Below are 19,744 nucleotides of genomic sequence, written 5' to 3' on the forward strand. Positions count from 1 at the left end.
CGCGCCACGTTCTCGGGCCCCGATGTCAGAGCTCCCGGCCCCGTCCCCTGCACACTCACATCCCGCCGCTGTGCGACCCCTGGCCGCGGCCTCTGGAGAATCGTCCCGGAGCAGGGGCCGCGAGCTCCGCTCCGCCGCTCCGCACACCCGCGTCGGAGACGGCGGAGGGGAGCGGGGGGCGGAGAGGCCCAGGGAGGGCGCGGGGGAGGGAAGAGGCGCCCGGGCCGCGGGGGGAGGGGGAGCGGCAGACGCCGAGGCGAGGGACTCGCGCGGCGGGCGGCGGCTCTGAGCGGCGGCCGGGCGGGGGGCGCTGGAGGCCAGGCCGGCCAGGGGGGGATCCCAAGAGCTCCATGAAGTCCCCCCGGGGCCGCGGACGGGGCGCTGTCCTGGGGAGGCTGTCGGGGGATCCCCGACACCCATGGCTAGGCGGGGGCCGCGGCGGCGCGCTCGGAGTAAGTCGGGGTTGGGGGCCAGCAGCGAGGGGAGGAGGGTGGAGGTGGGGAGGGTGACTCCCGGCCCGACCGGGGCGGGCGGGCGGGCTGGTTTGTCTCGGGGTCAGCGGCGCCTCTTCCGAGCCCCGTGGAGCCGTCAGCCCCGCGCCGCTCGGCTCCGTGGCTTTTTTGGAAACTTGCAAATGTTTTCGTAGAGAGAAAAGGGGGAGGGGAAGGAAGGAGCGAGGGAGTGACCGAAACGGAGCTCGGGGCTGCTGGAGGAACGGAGGCCAAAGCCGGGGGAGCTAGAGACGGACTGACAGACAGGCAGACAGACCGAGCGTCCCGGCCGCAGGCGCGCTCTAGCGGCGCGGGAGCAGGCGGGGCTCCGGCCGAGGATGGAGAGGGAGTTGCCGGAGCCCGCCGCCGACGGGATGGGGTTGAGGGGGCCGAGGGGCGAGGAGCTGGCGGCCTGATCCTCGAAGGGCTCAGCGTCTTTGCAAAGTTGGGCTTGAGTACCCAAGCTGCACGCCCGGAGCTGCGCAAAACGCGCCCCTCGCCCCGCCCCGCCCCCCGACTTGCGCTAGCGGCGGAGCTAAAAATAACAGTCCCGTTCGCCCCCCGCAGACCGCGACCCCAACCCCTCCCCCGACCCCTCCCCCACTGGGCGTGGGGGCAAAGCCACAGCTCCCAGTTCCCCAAAAGAAAAAAAAAAAGAAAAGGCGGCGCGCGGTGGGGGTGGGGGGGGGCGGGGGGCGGGCCGGGGGCGGGGGGCCCGGCCATATGGATGTGATTTCTCCGCTCGGAGGCAGACGGGCAGCTCCGCAGCTCTCGGCGCCCGCCCGCCGCCCGCCCGGCCCCCGGCTGCCTCCCTTCCTCCCTCCCTCTCTCTCTCTCCTTTGCGCTCGCTCGCTAGCCCTCCGCGCATGGGCCCCGCGCCGGGCCCCGGGGCCTCGGGCCGCCGGGCCTCCGGGGTCCCCTAGGCCGTGGCGTGGGCGGGGCAGCCCGGCCTGACGCAGCTCTGTACCCCACCACCACCACCACCACCAGGGCCGGCGGCGGCGGCTGCCCCGAGGGACGGGGCCCTAGGCGGTGGCGATGGGGGCCCGGATCGCGCCCGGCCTGGCGCTCTTGCTCTGCTGCCCGGTGCTCAGCTCCGCATACGCGCTGGTAAGTCACCCGCTCACACTCCCGGACAGGTTTCGGACTTGCTATGGGTTCCCTGGAGGAGGGATGTGTGTCCAGGGCTCAGAGGCTTGAGTTCTCCCCAATAATCTGAACTTTGGGTGGGGGTCCCCTCCAGCCCGGGATCCTTGGTGCCTGCTGTCTCTGGGATGTCTGGACTCTGGGGTGCAGATGCCTATAAGGCTTCCTTATTTCTGAAGCCTGGGGTTGGGGTCCCAGGTCTGGAAATCTGTGTTTGGGATTCTCCTGTCTTCTGCTTCTGAGAGCATCTCTGCTCTGTGTCTCCCTTGAAAATGACAGTGTGATCTAGCAGAAGACTGGGCTTTGGCCCTGAGGTAGGATCCCACAGACTTTGCTCTGGGGGCCTGTGTTTTCTGCAAGTTTTGTTGGCAATCTGGGACACAGGGCTGGTGGTCTGAGGTCAGGGGGTAGGGTTCAGGGACCCCCTCCAGTTTGCACCATTGCACACACACACACACACACGCATGCTTGCACTCATGTCCAGCTTCACGCAGATTGGAAGATGTCTGCCCAGGGAGGCGGGTATGGTGTGGTGTATGGAGGAGGGATGGAGGTCCCCTGAAGGAGACTGACCTCCCCAAACACTCCCACAAGAGAAACTTGATCGGGTGCGTGAGGGGACCCACGTTGTACCCTCCTGAGAGCAGAGGCCAACGGGACCACGGGGAGAAGAAGCGACAGAATAGGAGATGAGGTTAGACAGAGAGAAGAGAGATGAGGTTAGACAGAGAGAAGAGAGAGACGGAGACAAAGAGGATGGGAGTGAGAGCTCCCCAGGGCAGGAGGAGTAGACAGACCAAGAATAGCAAAGAAAAATAGGAAAAGACTGGCAGGGGCTGAGGGCTGGAGGCACGAAGCGTGAGTACCCTCCTGATTCTGGGATCATTTCCTGGGGCGTCAGTCAGGTCCCACAGCAGCCCTCCCTGTCTCGGGGGACCAGCCACTGCTGAGGAGACTGTCCGCCTGTGCGTCTGACTTCAAGGCCCCAGTTGCTCCCCGTCACCTCCCAGGTCCGGATATTTGCCTTCTAGAGAGACAGGCAGGCGGCCCCCTCCTGCCTGGCTCCCTGACCAGAGGGAGCCCCAGGTGGGAAGGCGGGAGCTCTTAGATTCCTCCAGTTCTGCCAAAGCCTGTGTAACCTTGTGCTGTCCTTGTCCCCACCTCAGTTTCCCTATCTGTAAAAAGACACCAAGAAAGAAACATTTGCCTAAGAATTCCTTGATCTGCAGCTCTCCTCTTCTCCGTTGGCTCTAGCACATCCCATTCACTGTTGTCCATGCCCACACAGCATGGCACCCCAAAGCCAAAGACATCGCCACATACAAGGATTTGTCGATGAGGAAACCGAGGTTCAGAGGTGATTAGCACCCTGTGCAGGCATGCTGCAAAACCCTGGTGAATGCCAGGGTCCAGAGCTATTTCCCAGCCTCCCCTTGGGCCAGGGTCACCTTTCCCAGGGCCCCTTCCAAGGTCGTGAGCATAGCCACCATGCAGAGCCAGCCAGCATGGTCTGTGGACATGCATGTGTGCAAGCGACTGTTGAGGAATAGACGGGGTCATGGGCGTGGGTGACCTAAGAGTATATCTGTGTCTCCAAGAGGGGCACACTGGGACTCGGAGTGTGGTATTCTCTGGGTCTGTGTGAGTGTGAGTGTCCGATTCCTTGTGTGACTTCACGTGTGTCTGAGGCTGTGGGTCTGCAACGTGACTTGCAGGAGCATGGTTGTGCATACGTATGTGTTGTGTATTTGTGATCACACTCGCACCCAAGTCTGTTTTTTTTTCTTGTTTTTATTTAATAAATGCTTCTGTACTGCTGTCTACTTACCAAACACTGTTCTAAGAACTTTACAATATTAGCTAGTTCAATCTTTGCAACAACCCTCTGAGAAAGGGTTCTGTTTTTATCTCCTTTAACTGACCTTCACACAACCAATAACGACCATTATCTGTTGCGTGTCCACCATGGTCAAGCCCTGTGCCTCTATCAGGGATCCATGGCGACCCACACTGTTTTCCAGGGAAGCTGAGGCACATGCAAAGAATATGCCTGGCTTAGCCCTGGCCCACGGCTGAGGGTAGGGAAAGAGGATGCCAGGGCGGGGTCTGCCGTGGGACCTTATTAGAACATCTGTGGCTGACACACAGGACATGAGTACATTGAACCTCCCCTGGCTCTGGGGATAGAGGATATGGCCTGAGGGTTCCCCCAACAGCCTGTGGGCCCCCTGGGCTCAGCTGGAGCCAGCAAGAAACTCAGTCTGCCTACATCCTCTCCTACACCCAGTGGATATCGCTTCATCTTCAGCAGATAGCGTCCCATCACCAAACCGACATACTGCCCACCCAATTGGCCCCAGTCCAGGGACCTCACAGTTGCAGGACCAAGAGGTCTCCCAGTGGAAGGACACTGGCTGTGGCCAGACTCAGCTGGTCCCTCTTGTGTCTTCCATCTTTTCTGTGCCAGAGAAGAGTAGCTGTAAGGTTGAGGGTCAGGTGGGGTGACATTTGGAGGAAGAGATGGGCGGGCAGATTTTGACTGGGGGAGCGGGGAAAGGGGTGGTCTTGTCCTCGGGGATGCCTCATCCTGAGGACACCCTCGGCATGCACATTGTGAAGGAGAAACTGCAGTGGGAGCGGCGAAGGTCGGCATCGTAGGGTTGGGAGGGGCAGGCTTAGAGTGTAGAGATACGACCTCAGGGTCAGACTCAGGAGAGGCCACAGTGGGTGGGACTCCACGGAAGCACTCCCAGCATGCTCCAGGGTCAGCTAGCCAAAGGGGCTCACTTTTACAGACGGGGAGGAACTGACTGTGTATTGAACAGTGGCTATCCTGGGATTCTGAGCTAGAAACCATCACAAGTCTTTTCTCATTCCATCTGTTCAGTCACCCATTTTATGGGAAAGGGCCCTGAGGGTCACAGAGTGAGTCTGTGCCCCAGGTTGGATTTCAACTCAAGTCTTCAGACACCTGAACCGAGGTTCTTCCTCCAAAGTAGGGTGAGGGCTTCTGCTGGCAGGAGACCCCTATATCTCCCTCTGGTTTCCTTTTTCCTCCTTTTCTTTCTTCTTTCTTTCCAGTAGAATCCTTTGGCTATTTTACTTTTATTTTCTTATTTTAATTTCAGAACTATACTTGAATATGTTCTTTCTTATAGAAGATTCAAGTAATAGAGATTAAAGAGACGTTAACCTTGATTCCTCCCAAACCCCATTCTCCGTTCTAGAGAAAAAGCTTTTTTAAAAAAACAGTCTGGGTGGGAGATGTTCTCCTAGAGCTTTTTCTCCAAAAAGGTCCCTTTGGTGTCCATACAAAGTAGACAGTTTTAGTCTGTCATTTTCTGTTTGTTTTTTAATAAATGATGGCAGGTTGTAGATAACGGCTCTGCCATATGCATTTTTCTGCTTAAAGGTGTATCTTGGAGACCTTCATGTCAGTAAATATAAATCTGTCTTTTTTAATGCTGTGTAGTATTTCCAAAGCCTGAGATTCATTAGCAGTCCCTTGAAATGTACATTTAGATAGTTTCTGCATAATTTTCAAGTGTGTGTGTGTGTGAGAGAGAGAGAGAGATTTCAGATGGCAGCAGGGAAGCCCCTTGAAATGCCCTCCTGTGTCCTTGTGCAACCATTTCCCTGTAGGATATTTCTAGATCCTGTCATTGCTGGGTCTGAGAACATGCATATTTTTTTTTACTTCAAGAGACATGGCCAAACAGCCCTCTAAAACGCCCGTGCGGGTTTATACTCCAGCCCTAGGAGTGATCAACAGGCCTCTAAGGCATACTCTCCGTTTCAAGGGATGGTCTGAAGATTCTTTTCCTCACATTTGCCTGGTGTCTCTTGTCATTTTAATGAGAATGACATGAGAAATAGTGTCTCTTGTCACGTTAATTTGCTAATGACCAGTGAGCCTCTGGACTTGTACGTTGGTTTATAGTCCATCTTCTAAGAGCTTGCTCAGAGCCATTACCCCTCTTTCTATGGGTTATTTGTCTCTTTTTTTGGTATTGATTTGTTGAAGCTTTTTATATCACCTGCCCTTAAACACCCCCACCCCTCCACCCGCAGCTCTGGGAGCGCCTGTGGACAGAGAAGGAGGAGGGGGCTGAACCCTCCCGGGAATTTGGGTTTTCTTCGGAATGTTTTAATGAGGCGTCAAGAGGCCTCCCCCAGATTCCTGTTGTGGGCCTTCTGGGGACACTCCCTTGTCCAGCCACCACATCAGGAAGGCAGCTCTTTCAGAAAGTCCCCAGGAAAAAGAAAGGGTGGGGTGGGGGGTTTGCAGATGCCAGAAATTGTCTGCAAAATACAGTGCGACTGGGAGAGGGTGCAGAGTTTTGCTCGGATTCTCAGGGACATCAGAAACCCCCAAACCTTTCAGAACCCCCAGCTCTGGAACCTGCCTTGTGCAGAGGTAAGACTTGGAAGGATTCTGTCTTGCTGACCACCTTATGGTTAGGCTAGTTCATACCATCCTTTTGGGCCTCGCTCCCCCAGGCCAGGTAGAGGCTGCTTGTGAAGATCCACCGGGTCCTAGCAGCCAACTCTGCCACCCCAGGCTCCATCCCACTGCCTGCCCTGAAGGCGTCCACGTTGGCCAGGATGAGAGGCGTCACAGTGCCTCCCCCCAGCCCCTCCCAGCCCCGAACACAGGCAGCCTGTTCAGGAAGGCCAGGCGAGGGGGAGGAAAAGTCAGCACTTGTCAGTGGTGGCGTGGCGGGGCAGGAGTGTCCCCGGCAGGGAACCCGTCCCAGCCTGCTTCGGCCAGCCAGACAGACGGAGGGCAGCAAGGGGCAGGGAGCAATCCCCAGCCAGCTGGCATGGGAGACATCGAGGGATGCCAGCACAGGTCCCAGGAGTGGAACCTGGAGAAGAGGTGCAGGAAGGCCAGGAGGTCACCAGGGGGTCTCCTGTTAGCCAGGGTTTTCTCCTTGCGGCTTTTCTGGAGGTGCGAACTCCCCTTCCTCCTAATGTGTGAGTGAGCAGCTGTCCTCTGCCCAGGCAGAGCTGAGCGGAAGCTGCCATCACCAATAAACACCATCACTATCTGATCACCTCCACATCTATCTGCATCCCTAAATTACCTCTGTGAGCTCCTCTAGAAGCTCTGCAAAGAGGCTCTTGCTTGACACAGTGAAAGATGCAATCCAGAAAGGCTCCGAGGAGAACTGGTGCTGAGGCTGACTCTAGCGGATCCATGCGGCCGGGCACCCCCTCCTTTCTTTCCCATCCTCTGGAGTTGCTGCTGCTTTGGTTCAAGCAGACCTTGGCTCCGTTCCTGGCCCTCTTCTTTCTAACTGTGCTCTCAGCCTCAGTGGTGGCATTTGTAAGACGGAGATGTGATGGAAGGTGGAGGAGAGGTGGTTAAAGCTCCAGGGGCAGTGGTGGGTGACAGCCTGCAGAGGGGCTGTCATGGCATGGGAGACACTGGCCACACCCAGTGATGAACAGCAGGTAGATCTGCTTTCTCTGGAGGTGATCAAGAAGCCAGCAGCTGCCTGACCCCCCAGGGGACCAGGCTGACCCTAGGCAGAGAGATGGATGAGATAACCCAAAAGGTCATCCTGAGGCAGATACCATCAGTATCAGGAGCCTCTCTCTCAGAGACAGGGGTGTCAGCAGCTGAAGAAGGATCCCTTGTATTTCCTCCTTCATTTTGCCCGGAGGAGGAGGATTGTAGGCATGTCTGGGATCACAGACAGCAAATGTGTGGAATTTGGCAGTTAAGAGACGGACCGAGAGGAGCAGCCCTCATTTGGTCAGGGGCATGGAGCTGGCTCTCCACCACTCCGCACCATCACACCATTGCCATCACCGGCGTCCACATCGCCCCACTCACTGTCTGCCACCGTCTGTCTGTCCAGCCCTATTGCCACCATCCCTGCCTCCCCAGCTCCAGTACCATCCTCCGTGAGGTCACCCCGGGAGCCGAGTTAGAAGGAGCTGTTTGCCCCCACCCCTCGGCGGGAGGGGTACTGAGCAGATGGCTTTTCTCTCCCTGTGAGCTTCTGAACTCAGGAAATGAGAAACACATCCGGGCTTCTTGACCACACATTACTCTCTCCCTGAGACAGCAGCTTCTATGTTTGTAAATAACATACTGGCTTTCAGCCCCGCTCTGCACCCTGCCTGGAGCCCCATAGATACCAACTCTGGGCTCCCAGGCCACCTCTCTCCCTGCCTATTCGCAATCTGCAGGTCATGCACATGTGTGCACCCAGGAAGGGTCCATGTGGGAGCATTGAACGTGGGGAGAGTGCTGCAGCCAAGCTCTACCGTGGTCAGGTCAGGGGAAGTCAGCCCTAACCTAAGACCCTAGGAGGAGGGTGGGAGGAAGCAGGATTCGGGACACCTGTCACCAGGGCTCAGTGACCCTATCAGTGGTGCGTATGGATTAACTGACCCTTGGCCATGACGCAGCCCTTGGCCCCTCAGTCCTCACCAGTGAGACCCAAGATGCACAGACTCTCTGGATCTAAAATGATGTAAGTCTGAGTCCTCCTTAACAGGAGCCAGGCGGAGGAGACCTGAACTCTGCAGGGGGAAAGGGGCTGGTTGAGGACGGTGCAGCGGAGGGCGTGGCCAGGCCAGGAGGAGAATCAGAGCTATCAGCATTTTCTGCATCTGTCCCAGGAGATACGACCTCCTCACTCAGGGCAGAAGCAGAGGAGGCAGCCCTCCTGCCCCTTAAGCCCAAGTGTGGGGGGTCTGGCAGTGACCTGGAATCTTAGTGTGAGTCCAGGGTGGATCCAGAAATCCACATCTGGAGTTGTTGGAATGCCTTTCACCCCCTAAGCTTGCCAGGCACACCTCACCCTGCAGGCTGTCCTGTACTCCCCGCTCCCAATCCTCCCTGGAACCTCATCCATCCCCAGCCTGTGCCCCTCACTGTGGCCCCCTGGACTCTGTCATCTACTCAATCTCCCTGTCTCTCTGGGTCCCCAGCCTGGGGGTACCCATGGTGTCCCGCAGCACAGAGGTCCATAAGGGCACTCGGAAAGCCATGACTTGGTGGTGCTGCTGACCTGTTAGCAATGGTAGCCTACAGCTTTCCATGGGCTCCACCTCCATGAAGTTCCATGAAGGTGGAGCGCTTTTCATGCAGTGTCTCGTTTAACTCTCACAGCAGCCCTGTTATTTATTTTTATCCTTGGCAGTGCTGCACAGCATGTGGAACCTTAGTCCCCCAACCAGGGATCACGCCCATGCCCCCTGCAGTGGGAGTACAGAATCTTAACCACTGAACCACCAGGGAAGTCCCCCAAACAGCCCTCTTATTGTCCTGATTTTACAGGTGGAAAGCTAAGGCACACAGGTTAAACAACTGTACCAAAGATACAAAGCCAGTTGGTGGTGGAGGCGGGATTCACGCTCCAGTGCTGGTGGCAGAATCTCCTTAGATGAGAGGGTGCAGGTGCAGGGAGACGTGATGTGGCAGGCAGGGGTGCTGTGCTCTAAAGCGAGTGGGGATGCACTTGGTGTAGGGCTGCCCTCTGTTCCCTGGGAAAGTGCTTATATGTGTGTGTGCGCTTATATATATATATATATATATATATATATATATGGCTGCATGAGGTCTTAGTAGTGGCATGCAGGATCTTTTAGTTGTGCCCTGTGGGATCTAGTTCCCCAACCGGGGGTCGAACCCAGATCCTCTGCATTGGGAGCAGAGTCTTAGCCACTGGACCCCCTGGGAAGTCCTGAAAGTGCTTTCTTGACTGACGTGAATTCTTCTTGCTGCGGTGGCAGTTCTGCTGTGATTGGGTGACAGACAAATGGGTCATACAGTTTAGGGAGGCCAGAGATGATGCCCCTGACCCTGCGGGTGAAGGAATCTGGGGGCTATCTGATGCCTGAAGCACGTATCCTCCCCCTTCCTGGGCATTCCCAGACCCACTGGGAAATGAGAGTTCTGGGCAGAGAATGTGCCTCCTCTTGGCCACAGAGAGAGTGCAGTAGTTAGAGGCTGAGCAGATGCGTTGGGCCTGTGAGAGGGTAAGGAGTGAGTTCCTGGTCCTCACCCAGCTGCACACCTGTCTGTCTGTCTGCCAAATGGGCAGTTTTCAACCCACAGCTGCCTGCCTGCCTTTAGTCCAGGGCACCAGCTGTGACACTCAGTCACATCAGTGGGCTAGTCTGTCTGTGGAGAGGGCCAGTGTGCCAGGCTTCGGGGACTGGTGGAAGTCTGTCAGCCACTCGGGAGGTTTCCGTCAGCTGGGAAAAAAAAAAAAAAGTATGGTGAGTATCTGTTCGTCTTGAAAGAGATAAAGGTGGAGAGGAGAAGGGGTGGTGGGGAAGGGGGCTGAGGGAGTAAGGCTAAGATACAGGAAAGATGGCGCTGACACTGGGTATGGGGCCGGTGGTGAGGATGGTGCTCATGTTGCCTTTGGTGGCTATGGTGCTGGAGGGGGTGGTGACGGTCATGGTGGTCATTGTGCTGGGGGAAAAGGCACTGGTGGTGGTGATGGTCATGATCTACCAGTTGTCACGGTGCTGATGGTGGCTATGCCAGTGTTAATAGTGGTTAGTGCTGCTGGTGGTGATGGTGCTGCTGCTGGTGGTGGTGTTGGTGCTGGCAGGGGGTGGCTGAGTTGGTGTTGATGGTCAAGGTGATGATGGTGCTAGCTGACAGAGTGCCAGTTGCAATAACGGAAATGGTGGTGAAAGGGTGCTGTCGTGGGGATGGGCTCAGACTCCTTAGCAGCCTGGGTCCCCAGTGCCAGAGGCACAGAGAGAACCTCAGGTTAGTCTGGGAGCTCCCTGGATTAGGGCAGACCGGAGTTGCCTCCCTCAAACCCCAGTTCTCAGGGCCACTTCTGCCCTAGTCTGCTCAGTCATAGCTGGAGGTGGGGAAAATGAGAGAAGCTGTAGGGGCCAGCAGCAAACATGTGAGAATCTCTCCAGCCCTTCCTGGGCACTGGGTCCAGCTGAGATCTCGGGGCCCAATTCAGATGCCAGTGATATGCGCGCAAAAGCACGGATACCCACAGGCATGCAGGCTAATGAGCAACCGTTATCACACACTCGCAGACACGCACACGCGGACCTTTGCCCAGAAACACCTTCACAGATACCCCAGGCTCACGTCCCAAATGTGCACGCTGGAGATCCCCACGTGAGAATTCACAGAGACAGGGGCACACACAAGTGCACACATCGCCAGACGGCTTGTGCGTGGCCACTCAAGGATGTGCAGCCACGCACGCGCACGCGCGAAGACGCGCACGCGCCTCCGCTAAGTGAAACCAGCAGAACCCACGTCCGACCGAGCCAATTGGAGACTCCTTGGCTCTAGAAGCCCTTGCTGCTGCCACCAAGAGACTCGGTCAATTAACTTCTCCCTGCAGCGGGCTCCCTGACCCGCCCGGCCGGCCGGCCCGCCCCCTAGCGCGGGTACCCGCCCCTTCCCCCGCCGCCGCCTCCCTCCCCCGCCTCTTCTCGGCTCTCCCGCTCGGCAAAGCTCCGCGCAGACTGGAGGGACCCGGCCCTGCCGGGGGATGTCTGAATGGATGCAGCTCCGCCCGCTGAAGGTCTAAGAGAACCAGGCTCTGCCCTGTGGAGTCTGAGGGGTCACAGCCCAGCTCTGGGTCTGAGTAGTCTCATGGGACACTTCCCCCAGTTCTGGGCCTCTGCAGGGACGCGGCCCTGTCTTGGAAGGTGAAGGTGGGTGGGACCTGAGGGGATGTATTAACCTCTTGTGGTCCCTCATGGCGGTGGCGGGGCTGGGGCACACTGAGTTGTTCCCGGGGCAGGATGCTGCCTTTAACCTCTGACTCCCAACCCTAAGTCAGGGAAACAGAGGCTCAGAGTGAGTCCCGCCCCGACTCTCCCCTGCCATGATGTTCCTGTTTCCGTCCTTAAAATACTGCCAGTGAACCTAGCGGGTGGCAGCCAGTACCCAGGGTGTGCAGTGTTGGAAGGAAAGGAAGGACATCCCGGGCAGAGGGGAGAGCAGGAACCAAGGTCTGTCCACATCACCAGAACACAGGGTCTACAGGGATGGAGAAAAGCTTCCAGATAAGCGATGGATGTGGGTGACTCCGACCCACAGCCTGCACGCGAGTGCCCCGCCCAACCCAGACCACTTGCCAGCAGTTTCTCCATTCCCTCCCTCCTGGGACCTCAAGGGTGGGAGGGGCCGAGGCGCTCGCCATTCGCGCCATTCACCCATTCACGGGGAAAGCACTGACTGGGGAGAGGGCCAGGGTGGAGATCGGTGACTCCCAAGGTCCCAAGGGCACTAGGACTTGCAGGAATTCAGGCTCCCGTTTGTTTCCACAGAGTTCGCCACCCTTACCCACCCCCTCCCTATCCAGGGTCCCCAGCAGACGGCAAGATCCGGTGAGCTTCCATCCTGGGACATTCCATCCCTTTCCCACGCCCCCTTGGGGAACAGACTGGACAGCGACTATCAGAAGCTGCTTTCTATGGGGTTACTATCGGACAAGTGGGGGACAGCCCCCCTTCCTTCCCCTTTTTTCCCTCTGGTAGGTCAGGCAGGTCAGGCCGTTCCCCTCGAAGCCAAGGCTGCCTGTCTGTAAAATGGAGCTACATAAGGCGGATTTCCCACATTCTTGTGTGTGTGTGGCTCGGGGCGGGGGGGGGGGGGGGGCCCCCAAGGAGGCTGGGATAGTTGTGGCGTCCAGCACTCTGTGGGGAAGAAGTGCCTGCAATCTGACCTTCTGCTCGGTAGGTGGATGCAGATGACGTCATGACCAAAGAGGAGCAGATCTTCCTGCTGCACCGCGCCCAGGCCCAATGTGAGAAGCGGCTCAAAGAAGTCCTGCAGAGGCCAGGTGGGGGCGGGGCCGCAGGAGGGTCTAGGGGGCCAAGGGCAGGAGACGCAGAGGGGCCAGAGGAAGGTGGGAGCCCAGGAGGCAAAGGCAGGTGGCACCAAGGGAGGGGGGCCCAGGTAAAGGGGGCCAGGCCACATTAGGACCAAAAGTGGGGTGAGTCAGGTGAGTTGAAAGTCAGCAGGTTCAGAGATGCCCTGAGCCTCCCCTCCCAGGGCTGGGATAGGAGGGCATGAAGGCAGCTACAATCTGAATCATCTCTAATGCGTAGATGTGGTGAGGCCGGCCAGGAGCAGGAGCACCGGAGTGGGCCGGGACTGCCTCCTAGAGGAGGAAGCAGTACCCAGTGCCATCCAGAAGCGTGAATAAGTCTTTGAAAGAGGCCCCTGGGCACAGGGCAAGGCAGGGTGTCCAGGCTCAGAATGGGGCTGGAAGGGAAGGAGAATAGAGGAATACGGATGGATATCCATGTCGGTCATGGTCACTGTCCAGTAGAAGGCTCCTGAAGGGGTAAGAACGCTCCCTCCTACCAACACAGCATCTCCAGGGAACCCTGGCCACGGTCAAGCTGGGAGGGGCAGTCACCTGACCTCACAGCTCCCACCCGTCTCAAGCTGGTCTCTTCCTTGAGTCCGTTTCCTGGAAGCGGAAATGGGGCTTCATGAGCAACCAGTGCAGCCTCTGACTTCTATTTGATTAATCCCCTCGACCTGGAAGAGATCCAGACCCCACCTGAGTGGTGGGCACTGGCCTCCCTGCACTGGCCCTCAGACCCCTGGGAGAGGGTGGTGACGTACACCCCAGACGCAAGTGCACAGTGACATCCCCTGGAGCCCACAGCCCCTGCTCCCACTCACAGGGACTCACATGGTCTCTGCTGTCAGAGCCCTGCCCACACTGGCCCCACCAGTGGCTCCCTGGTCCCCCGCCCCAGTCACATCAGGGGCTGGGAGGGTCTGAACCCAGCCCTCTTTCTGGTTGCGGAAGCCTGGAGGCACCTCCCTCTGCTGTCTCTGTTCAACCACGGAGGCCTTCCCTTCTCACTCCATCACACCTTGCTACCCCCACTCTACTGATGCCCTCAGGTTCAGGTGGGAAAATGGGCACAGCAATTCTGTCTCAGCCCAGGGTGTCTGCAATTAGCATCCCATTGTTGTCACAAAACCCAACATGGGAGGGCCAGGAGGCTGCAGCTGAAGGTCACATAAGGAGGAAGACTTTTCAGCAAGGAAGAGAGACCTCAGACTTCTAACAGAGGGAAAGGCCAGGTCCCATCTGAGACGGAGAGGCTCCAGGGTCCCTTGTGGAAGCTGTGAACCCCTTATTTGGGCATCCTAGGACAGGGGATGGGGTAGGTGGGCTCATTGGCCCTCTCCTGACAACTGCACATTATTGCTCTTATCTTTCATACCACCAACTTCTAGACCTACAGGGGTGCTCTGGCCAGACTTCATTTTTGCTCTCTAACCTCTCTGCTGACATAACCACCACGGTCTGCTTTTGCCATACGCCCCCTGGTGGGCTTTGGCTACAACTGCTGAATCAGACACTTCTGCCCACATTTACTGCTCAAACCGCTAGTTGATCCCACACCTGAATGGCGTTTGCTCCTCCTTGAGCCCCTTGTTGACAGTCTACATGCCTCCTGATTTCTTCTGTACGGGGCAAGCACTTTGCCGTTTGTAAAGCACATCTCTTCCTGTCGTCAGGCTGGGTGTCAGCAGGGCAGGGGACAACCCTTACTGTGTGGAGGGGGAGTCTCCGAGGCAGGAGGGGACCCTGGGTCTCCTGCATAGCGGCACTGTTGACAGCCATAACTGCCCTGATTTCTCCAGCTGACATCATGGAGTCAGACAAAGGATGGGCATCTGGGTCCACATCAGGAAAGCCCAAGAAAGAGAAGGCATCTGGGAAGCTCCACCCTGAGTCCGAGGAGGACAAGGAGGTGCCCACTGGCAGCAGGCCCCGAGGTACGTCTGTGCTTCCATGCAACCATCTGAGACCAACTCGGACCCACTTGCCCCACGGCTCTGCCACTTCCATGTGACATCACGCTCCTCGGCTCTTGGAGGAAGGGAGGTGCTGGGAGGAGATGGAGTGGAGGGGGCAGGCAAGCTGGATGGACTTGGACCCCCAGAGGTGGGCAGAGAACTTGACCCACACACCTCAGGGGTAGACCCTGGGTTATGGCCCCTCCCATGGAGAGAGATGACAGAGAATCTGGGAAAGAGAGGAGCAGGGAGAGGCTGGGAGAGACATGGAGACAGAAATAGAGAGGCAGGGGGAGACAGAGGGGGCCAGAGGCACCAGGATGGGGACTCAATATGTCAGAAGAGGTGCATCAAGACACATAGTGGGGTGGTAAGGAGAGGGGGGGCAGGACAGGAAGGTGGCTGTGAAGGGGTGGGGCCAGACAGGGGGAGGAGGAGGAGGGCAGAAGAGAAGAGAGGGAGGGATATGCGGGCTGCATTGTCCCTGGGGGAGGTAAGGAGAGACAAACGTGGAACCCAGGCTGCAGCCACAGGGCCGGTTTGAACCGGCTGGGTGGGCAGCAGATTCCAGATGGGCCACATCTGGGAGGCTGTGGTCACCCTGTGGCTCCCCAGGGATCAGAGGGAATTGTAGGCCTGGCCAGGCGGGGCTGGGAATATGGTGCCCAGGACAGAGAGCCTTTCACCAAGCCAGGGTGGGTCTAGCCATCAAGGCAACCTTCCAGGGTGGCTGGAGAGTCCTGTGGTTGGAGCCCTGCGGGGGGAGAGAAGGGAGCTGGGGGTGGAAGTGGAAAATTCAGAGGCTGGAGTCTTTCCAAGGTCACTTAGCATCTCTGCTGTGAGGCTGGAGCCCCAAAGTGGGATGTGTCACCCTGCCTTGAATCCCGCAATTAGCACTTATAGCTTTGGGGGATTATATGTCCCTCCATGAGTGATCACCAGTGTCTGAGAGCAGGTGCTCAGGGCGGGTCTCGGGTAGTGGTGGAAGTGCGTATCAATCCTGATTCCCCAGTGAAGGAACTGAAGTGCAAAGAAGGCGGACACCTGCATGAGGTGGGCAGTTCTTCAGGAGTCCAGCTGGCACTGGAGACGAGAGTTCCTGCCTCCAGTCCATGGTCCCTGGGCTTGGATCACGCTGGAAGCATTCTCAGATGAAGGAGAGTTACTCTGGGAACTTGCCCTTCTCCAGGGACACCTGGAAGGTGGGACCAAGAACAGAGAGAAAAGAGGGAGGCCTGGCCAGGGGCTGAGAACTTGAGGAGGGCAGGGCCCTGGGCTGTATGACCTTGGCAAATCACTCACCTCTCTTGGCCTCTGCTAGCCAATCTAGAAAATGGGGCCATTGCCAACACCCGCAAGGAGGGGCTGTAGTGAATCTTCGAGGCCAGGGGGTGCAGGGCGCAGTTGGGAGTAAGGGCTCAATACATTCTCTCCAGAATGCTCCAAGCCTGAGTTCTCCAGTCTTGGGGTGCACCCTTGTAGGAGCCAGCACAGGTGTGTTTATTCCTCTGGGTCACGAACTGTGGATCTGGACAGGTGTCCTCCACCTTTCTCTGTCTGTCTCTGTGGGCACAGGGCGCCCCTGCCTGCCGGAGTGGGACCACATCCTGTGCTGGCCGCTGGGGGCTCCAGGGGAGGTGGTGGCTATGCCCTGTCCCGACTACATTTATGACTTCAATCACAAAGGTAAGGCAGGCTGGAGTAGGGTGGGGGACCGCGGGCACCGTCAGGACTTGAAGCTCAGGGGTTCCAGACCTCACTGCCCTGACCTCCGCCTGCGGACCTGCAGGCCATGCCTACCGCCGCTGTGACCGCAATGGCAGCTGGGAGCTGGTGCCTGGGCACAACCGCACGTGGGCCAACTACAGCGAGTGCCTCAAGTTCCTGACCAATGAGACGCGCGAACGGGTGCGAGCCTTTCCCCCCGCCCCGGTTCCCCCTCCCGCCGCCCCCACTCACCTGACCCGGATCAGGCTACCCCACTTCTACCGACCCCGGTGACCTCTAACCTAGTCCTGACTCCTCCAGCAAACGTACCTGCGCTCTCCGACCCTTAACCTGGTGTTCACCCGAGTCCCAGGGCTCTGACGGTAACTCCCCACCTGCGCAGGAGGTGTTTGACCGCCTGGGCATGATCTACACCGTGGGCTACTCCGTCTCGCTGGCATCTCTCACCGTGGCGGTCCTCATCCTGGCCTACTTTAGGTGGGCGGGGCGAGGAGTGGGGCGGGGGCTGGTGGGGAGGGGGACGTGGGCGGGGCCGAGGGAGGTAGTGGGCGTGGCCAAGGGCGTGGTCGGGTGGGGCCGAAGAGCGGGGCCTCCCTGCCCCTCCCGGTAGCCTTGCCCGCCCCGCGTGTGCCCGTGCCCACCCCCCCCACCGTGCTGTCGCGTGCTCCGCAGGAGGCTGCACTGCACACGCAATTACATCCACATGCACCTGTTCCTGTCCTTCATGCTTCGCGCTGTGAGCATCTTCGTCAAGGACGCGGTTCTCTACTCGGGCACCGCCCTCGACGAGGCTGAGCGCCTCACCGAGGAAGAGCTGCGCGCCATCGCCCAGGCACCGCCGCCACCCGCCGCCGCCGCCGGCTACGTGAGTGCCCCGCTCCGGCGGCCCGCGCCTGCCCGCCCTGGGCCCCTCGCCACCGCCCGCTTCTCGGGAGCCCCACGCACCCTCACCTGTCTCCTGCGACCACGCGCGCGCTCCGGGCCTCTCACATCCACCTTTTGCATCCTTCCCACCCCTGTTGCCTAGGGCTTTGTGAATCCTCTCCCCGCCCAGCGTGGACTTTCATCAACTCTCCTGCCTCAGCCCAGGCCCCCAACCACCCCACCTCTTCTCCATGATCCCCTTGTCCCCACCACTGTCCTGAGTGTCCTCCTATCTTTGCAGCACACACTCCTCAGCCCTTAGTAGAGCTTGTCCGATCTTACCAGCATCCCATACCACTGCCTGCCCTCAGTCCCTCCCAGCCCTCCCCAGATGCAGGCCCTGTGCTCTGGCTAACACCAGCTGGTCTCCTAGGTGGGCTGCCGGGTGGCTGTGACCTTCTTCCTTTACTTCCTGGCCACCAACTACTACTGGATTCTGGTGGAGGGGCTGTATCTGCATAGCCTCATCTTCATGGCCTTCTTCTCAGAGAAGAAGTACCTCTGGGGCTTCACAGTCTTCGGCTGGGGTACGCAGGCACGCGGGCAGGGTGGGACCATGGACGGCAGGGTCAGAGAGTGCCACTGAGGGGAAGGCACCCACACGGCACATCCTGTGCTGGATGTGGGGCAGTAGATGCCCCACAGGCTGAACCCCAGGCTCAGGGCTTGGCCAGAGGTTCACTTGGGGTTGGCTCAGCCTGAAGTTGGGGTTGTCCTGGAGGCAGGTTCACCTGGAGTTGAGGCTCAGGCCAGAAGAGGGAAGGGCAGGCAATTCTCAGGTCAAGACTCCACTCAGGATCAGAGTGGACCTTGGGTCAGAGGTCATCGTGGGGCTGGAGTTGGAAGGCAGCTATGCTTATCAATGTATCACCAGTACTGGAGCTGGGATCCGGAACACCCCCCTCCACCCGGAGTCCCCTTTCTCCACCACTCCCCACGCCGCGTGGAGCTATGCAGGCCTCTGCCACCCCCCGTGCATAGGGTCCGTGGCCTAGAACTGGAGGCCCTGGCTCTGTAGCATCCTCTGGGCTTCGACAGCCCCTCTGCAGAATGGGTTGCTGGGGCTCTGCCCTCCTCCCCGACGGGCTCCAGGATTGAGTTACTGATAATTGTCCATTATTGTTGGCAGCTCCAGAGCTTGGCCGGGCTCCGGGGCGACTGGCCAGACTGCAGAGGGGCAGGCTGGGTGGGTGGAGCCCTCTCCGTGTTCAGCACCTCAAGGCCCTCAGATCGATAATCCTAGCCTCCTTGCTCCTTGGTGGACACTCTGACCTTGACCTTACCCGTGGCAAGCCCAGAGTTGCAGGCTGATGCCCGCTCTGGGGTAGAGGGTGTCTGCACACAGATAAGGGAACAGACAGAACTTTGTGGCACAGGGACATCACAGCTCTTTTCCTTGCACAAACCCAGGTCATGCCCTGCCCCTCCCAAGGGTATGCCAGACCTAGAATGAAGTGGGAGGGGGTGGAGAGTGGGGAATGGGGCTCTTTCCTAGAGCAAAACTCACTCAGAGGTACCACGTACCATCTGAAGTGGCTCGGGCCTAGGCACACTGAGACTCCTCTGTAGCCCCTGGATCAACAACCCTCACACTATCCAGCCTCATCCATGGGGATTTTTCAAAGCAGGGGGGATGCTGGAACAGAAAACCCCTGATTGTAAGCTCCCCTCCATAGGGAGCCCCCAGCCCAGAACAGCACCCTTTAGGGGAGGGGAGGGCAGAATGGACTGGGTGTGGATAAATTAGTGATCCCTTATTTCACCAAGTGCCCAACAGGAGTGCATGTGTGTGGTACAAGATACAGAACCAAGATGAGGGTAGAGGGCTGAACTGGGTCCTGGGGGCTGGAGCCCTGAGGGGAGGCTGTGGGGACCGCAGGCAGCCCATGTAAGAGCAGGGCTGTGTCACCAAGCAGCCCATTTGCCCAGGGTGAGGGCGGGGTCAGGGGCAGTGGGGGGCTAAGCTGGGGTCACCAGGGGTGAGGGGAGTGGCACAGAAGTGGGCAGCAGCCAGAGCCCCTCACACTCTGTCCCGCTCTGCCCACAGGTCTGCCTGCCATCTTCGTGGCTGTGTGGGTCGGTGTGAGAGCTACTCTGGCCAACACTGGGTAGGTCCAGGTAGAGAAGGGAGCAGGAGGCTGGGACACAGGCCAGAGACACCCCTGGTACCCTCTTTCTCCGTAGAACATATGAGGGGGCACCTCTTGTCCCCTGGCCCTGAGCGGCCCCGGTTTCAGGCGTTTTTAGCCCAGGTTCAAGCTGGGTGCCCACTCAGGGTCACCCAGAGGCCACTGCAGAAGGGGCTCTGTGGGTGGCCTCGGGCCCGACCACACCCCCACTCCCCGTCCTGTGCTCTGGGGTGGGGAAGTGCAGCTGTCTGAACCGACTCCCCCTGGGGCCTCCTCGTGGGGAGTGTGGGGGCTGATGGCCTCGGCTCGTAGGTGCTGGGATCTCAGCTCCGGGAACAAGAAGTGGATCATCCAGGTGCCCATCCTGGCCTCCATCGTGGTGAGCAGGGGGCCTCGGGGCCGGGCAGGAGCGTGGGCCCTGGGTCCCGGCGACCAGCCCCTGACGGGAACTATAGGGGCTCCCCTGGACCCCAAGGTTAGAGCCTCGGGGCTGGGCGGGAGCGTGGGCCCTAGGTCCCGGCGACCAGCCCCTGACGGGA

The 19,744-nt window shown here is 58.8% G+C and overlaps 1 protein-coding gene across 3 annotated transcripts in view; it reads left to right on the forward strand.

Moving 5' to 3' along the window:
* The first annotated feature begins 1,279 nt into the window (after window positions 1-1,279).
* Window positions 1,280-19,744, forward strand: part of PTH1R (parathyroid hormone 1 receptor) — a 20,954-nt gene continuing 2,489 nt past the window's right edge. Inside the window, exons 1-10 of one of the 3 annotated variants that reach the window (XM_040246832.1) lie at window positions 1,280-1,601; window positions 12,334-12,436; window positions 14,269-14,403; window positions 15,961-16,110; window positions 16,214-16,332; window positions 16,535-16,629; window positions 16,825-17,017; window positions 17,450-17,603; window positions 19,124-19,184; window positions 19,518-19,584. In XM_040246832.1, coding sequence (XP_040102766.1) covers window positions 1,530-1,601; window positions 12,334-12,436; window positions 14,269-14,403; window positions 15,961-16,110; window positions 16,214-16,332; window positions 16,535-16,629; window positions 16,825-17,017; window positions 17,450-17,603; window positions 19,124-19,184; window positions 19,518-19,584 — 1,149 coding nt within the window. In that variant the 5' untranslated portion in view covers window positions 1,280-1,529. Of the gene's footprint in view, window positions 1,602-12,333; window positions 12,437-14,268; window positions 14,404-15,436; window positions 15,627-15,960; window positions 16,111-16,213; window positions 16,333-16,534; window positions 16,630-16,824; window positions 17,018-17,449; window positions 17,604-19,123; window positions 19,185-19,517; window positions 19,585-19,744 lie in introns of those variants that run through there. The other 2 variants (XM_040246833.1, XM_040246834.1) reach the window with 2 other exon arrangements.

This window comes from Oryx dammah, unplaced genomic scaffold (assembly GCF_014754425.2).
Source record: "Oryx dammah isolate SB20612 unplaced genomic scaffold, SCBI_Odam_1.1 HiC_scaffold_9, whole genome shotgun sequence".
NCBI lineage: Eukaryota > Metazoa > Chordata > Mammalia > Artiodactyla > Bovidae > Oryx > Oryx dammah.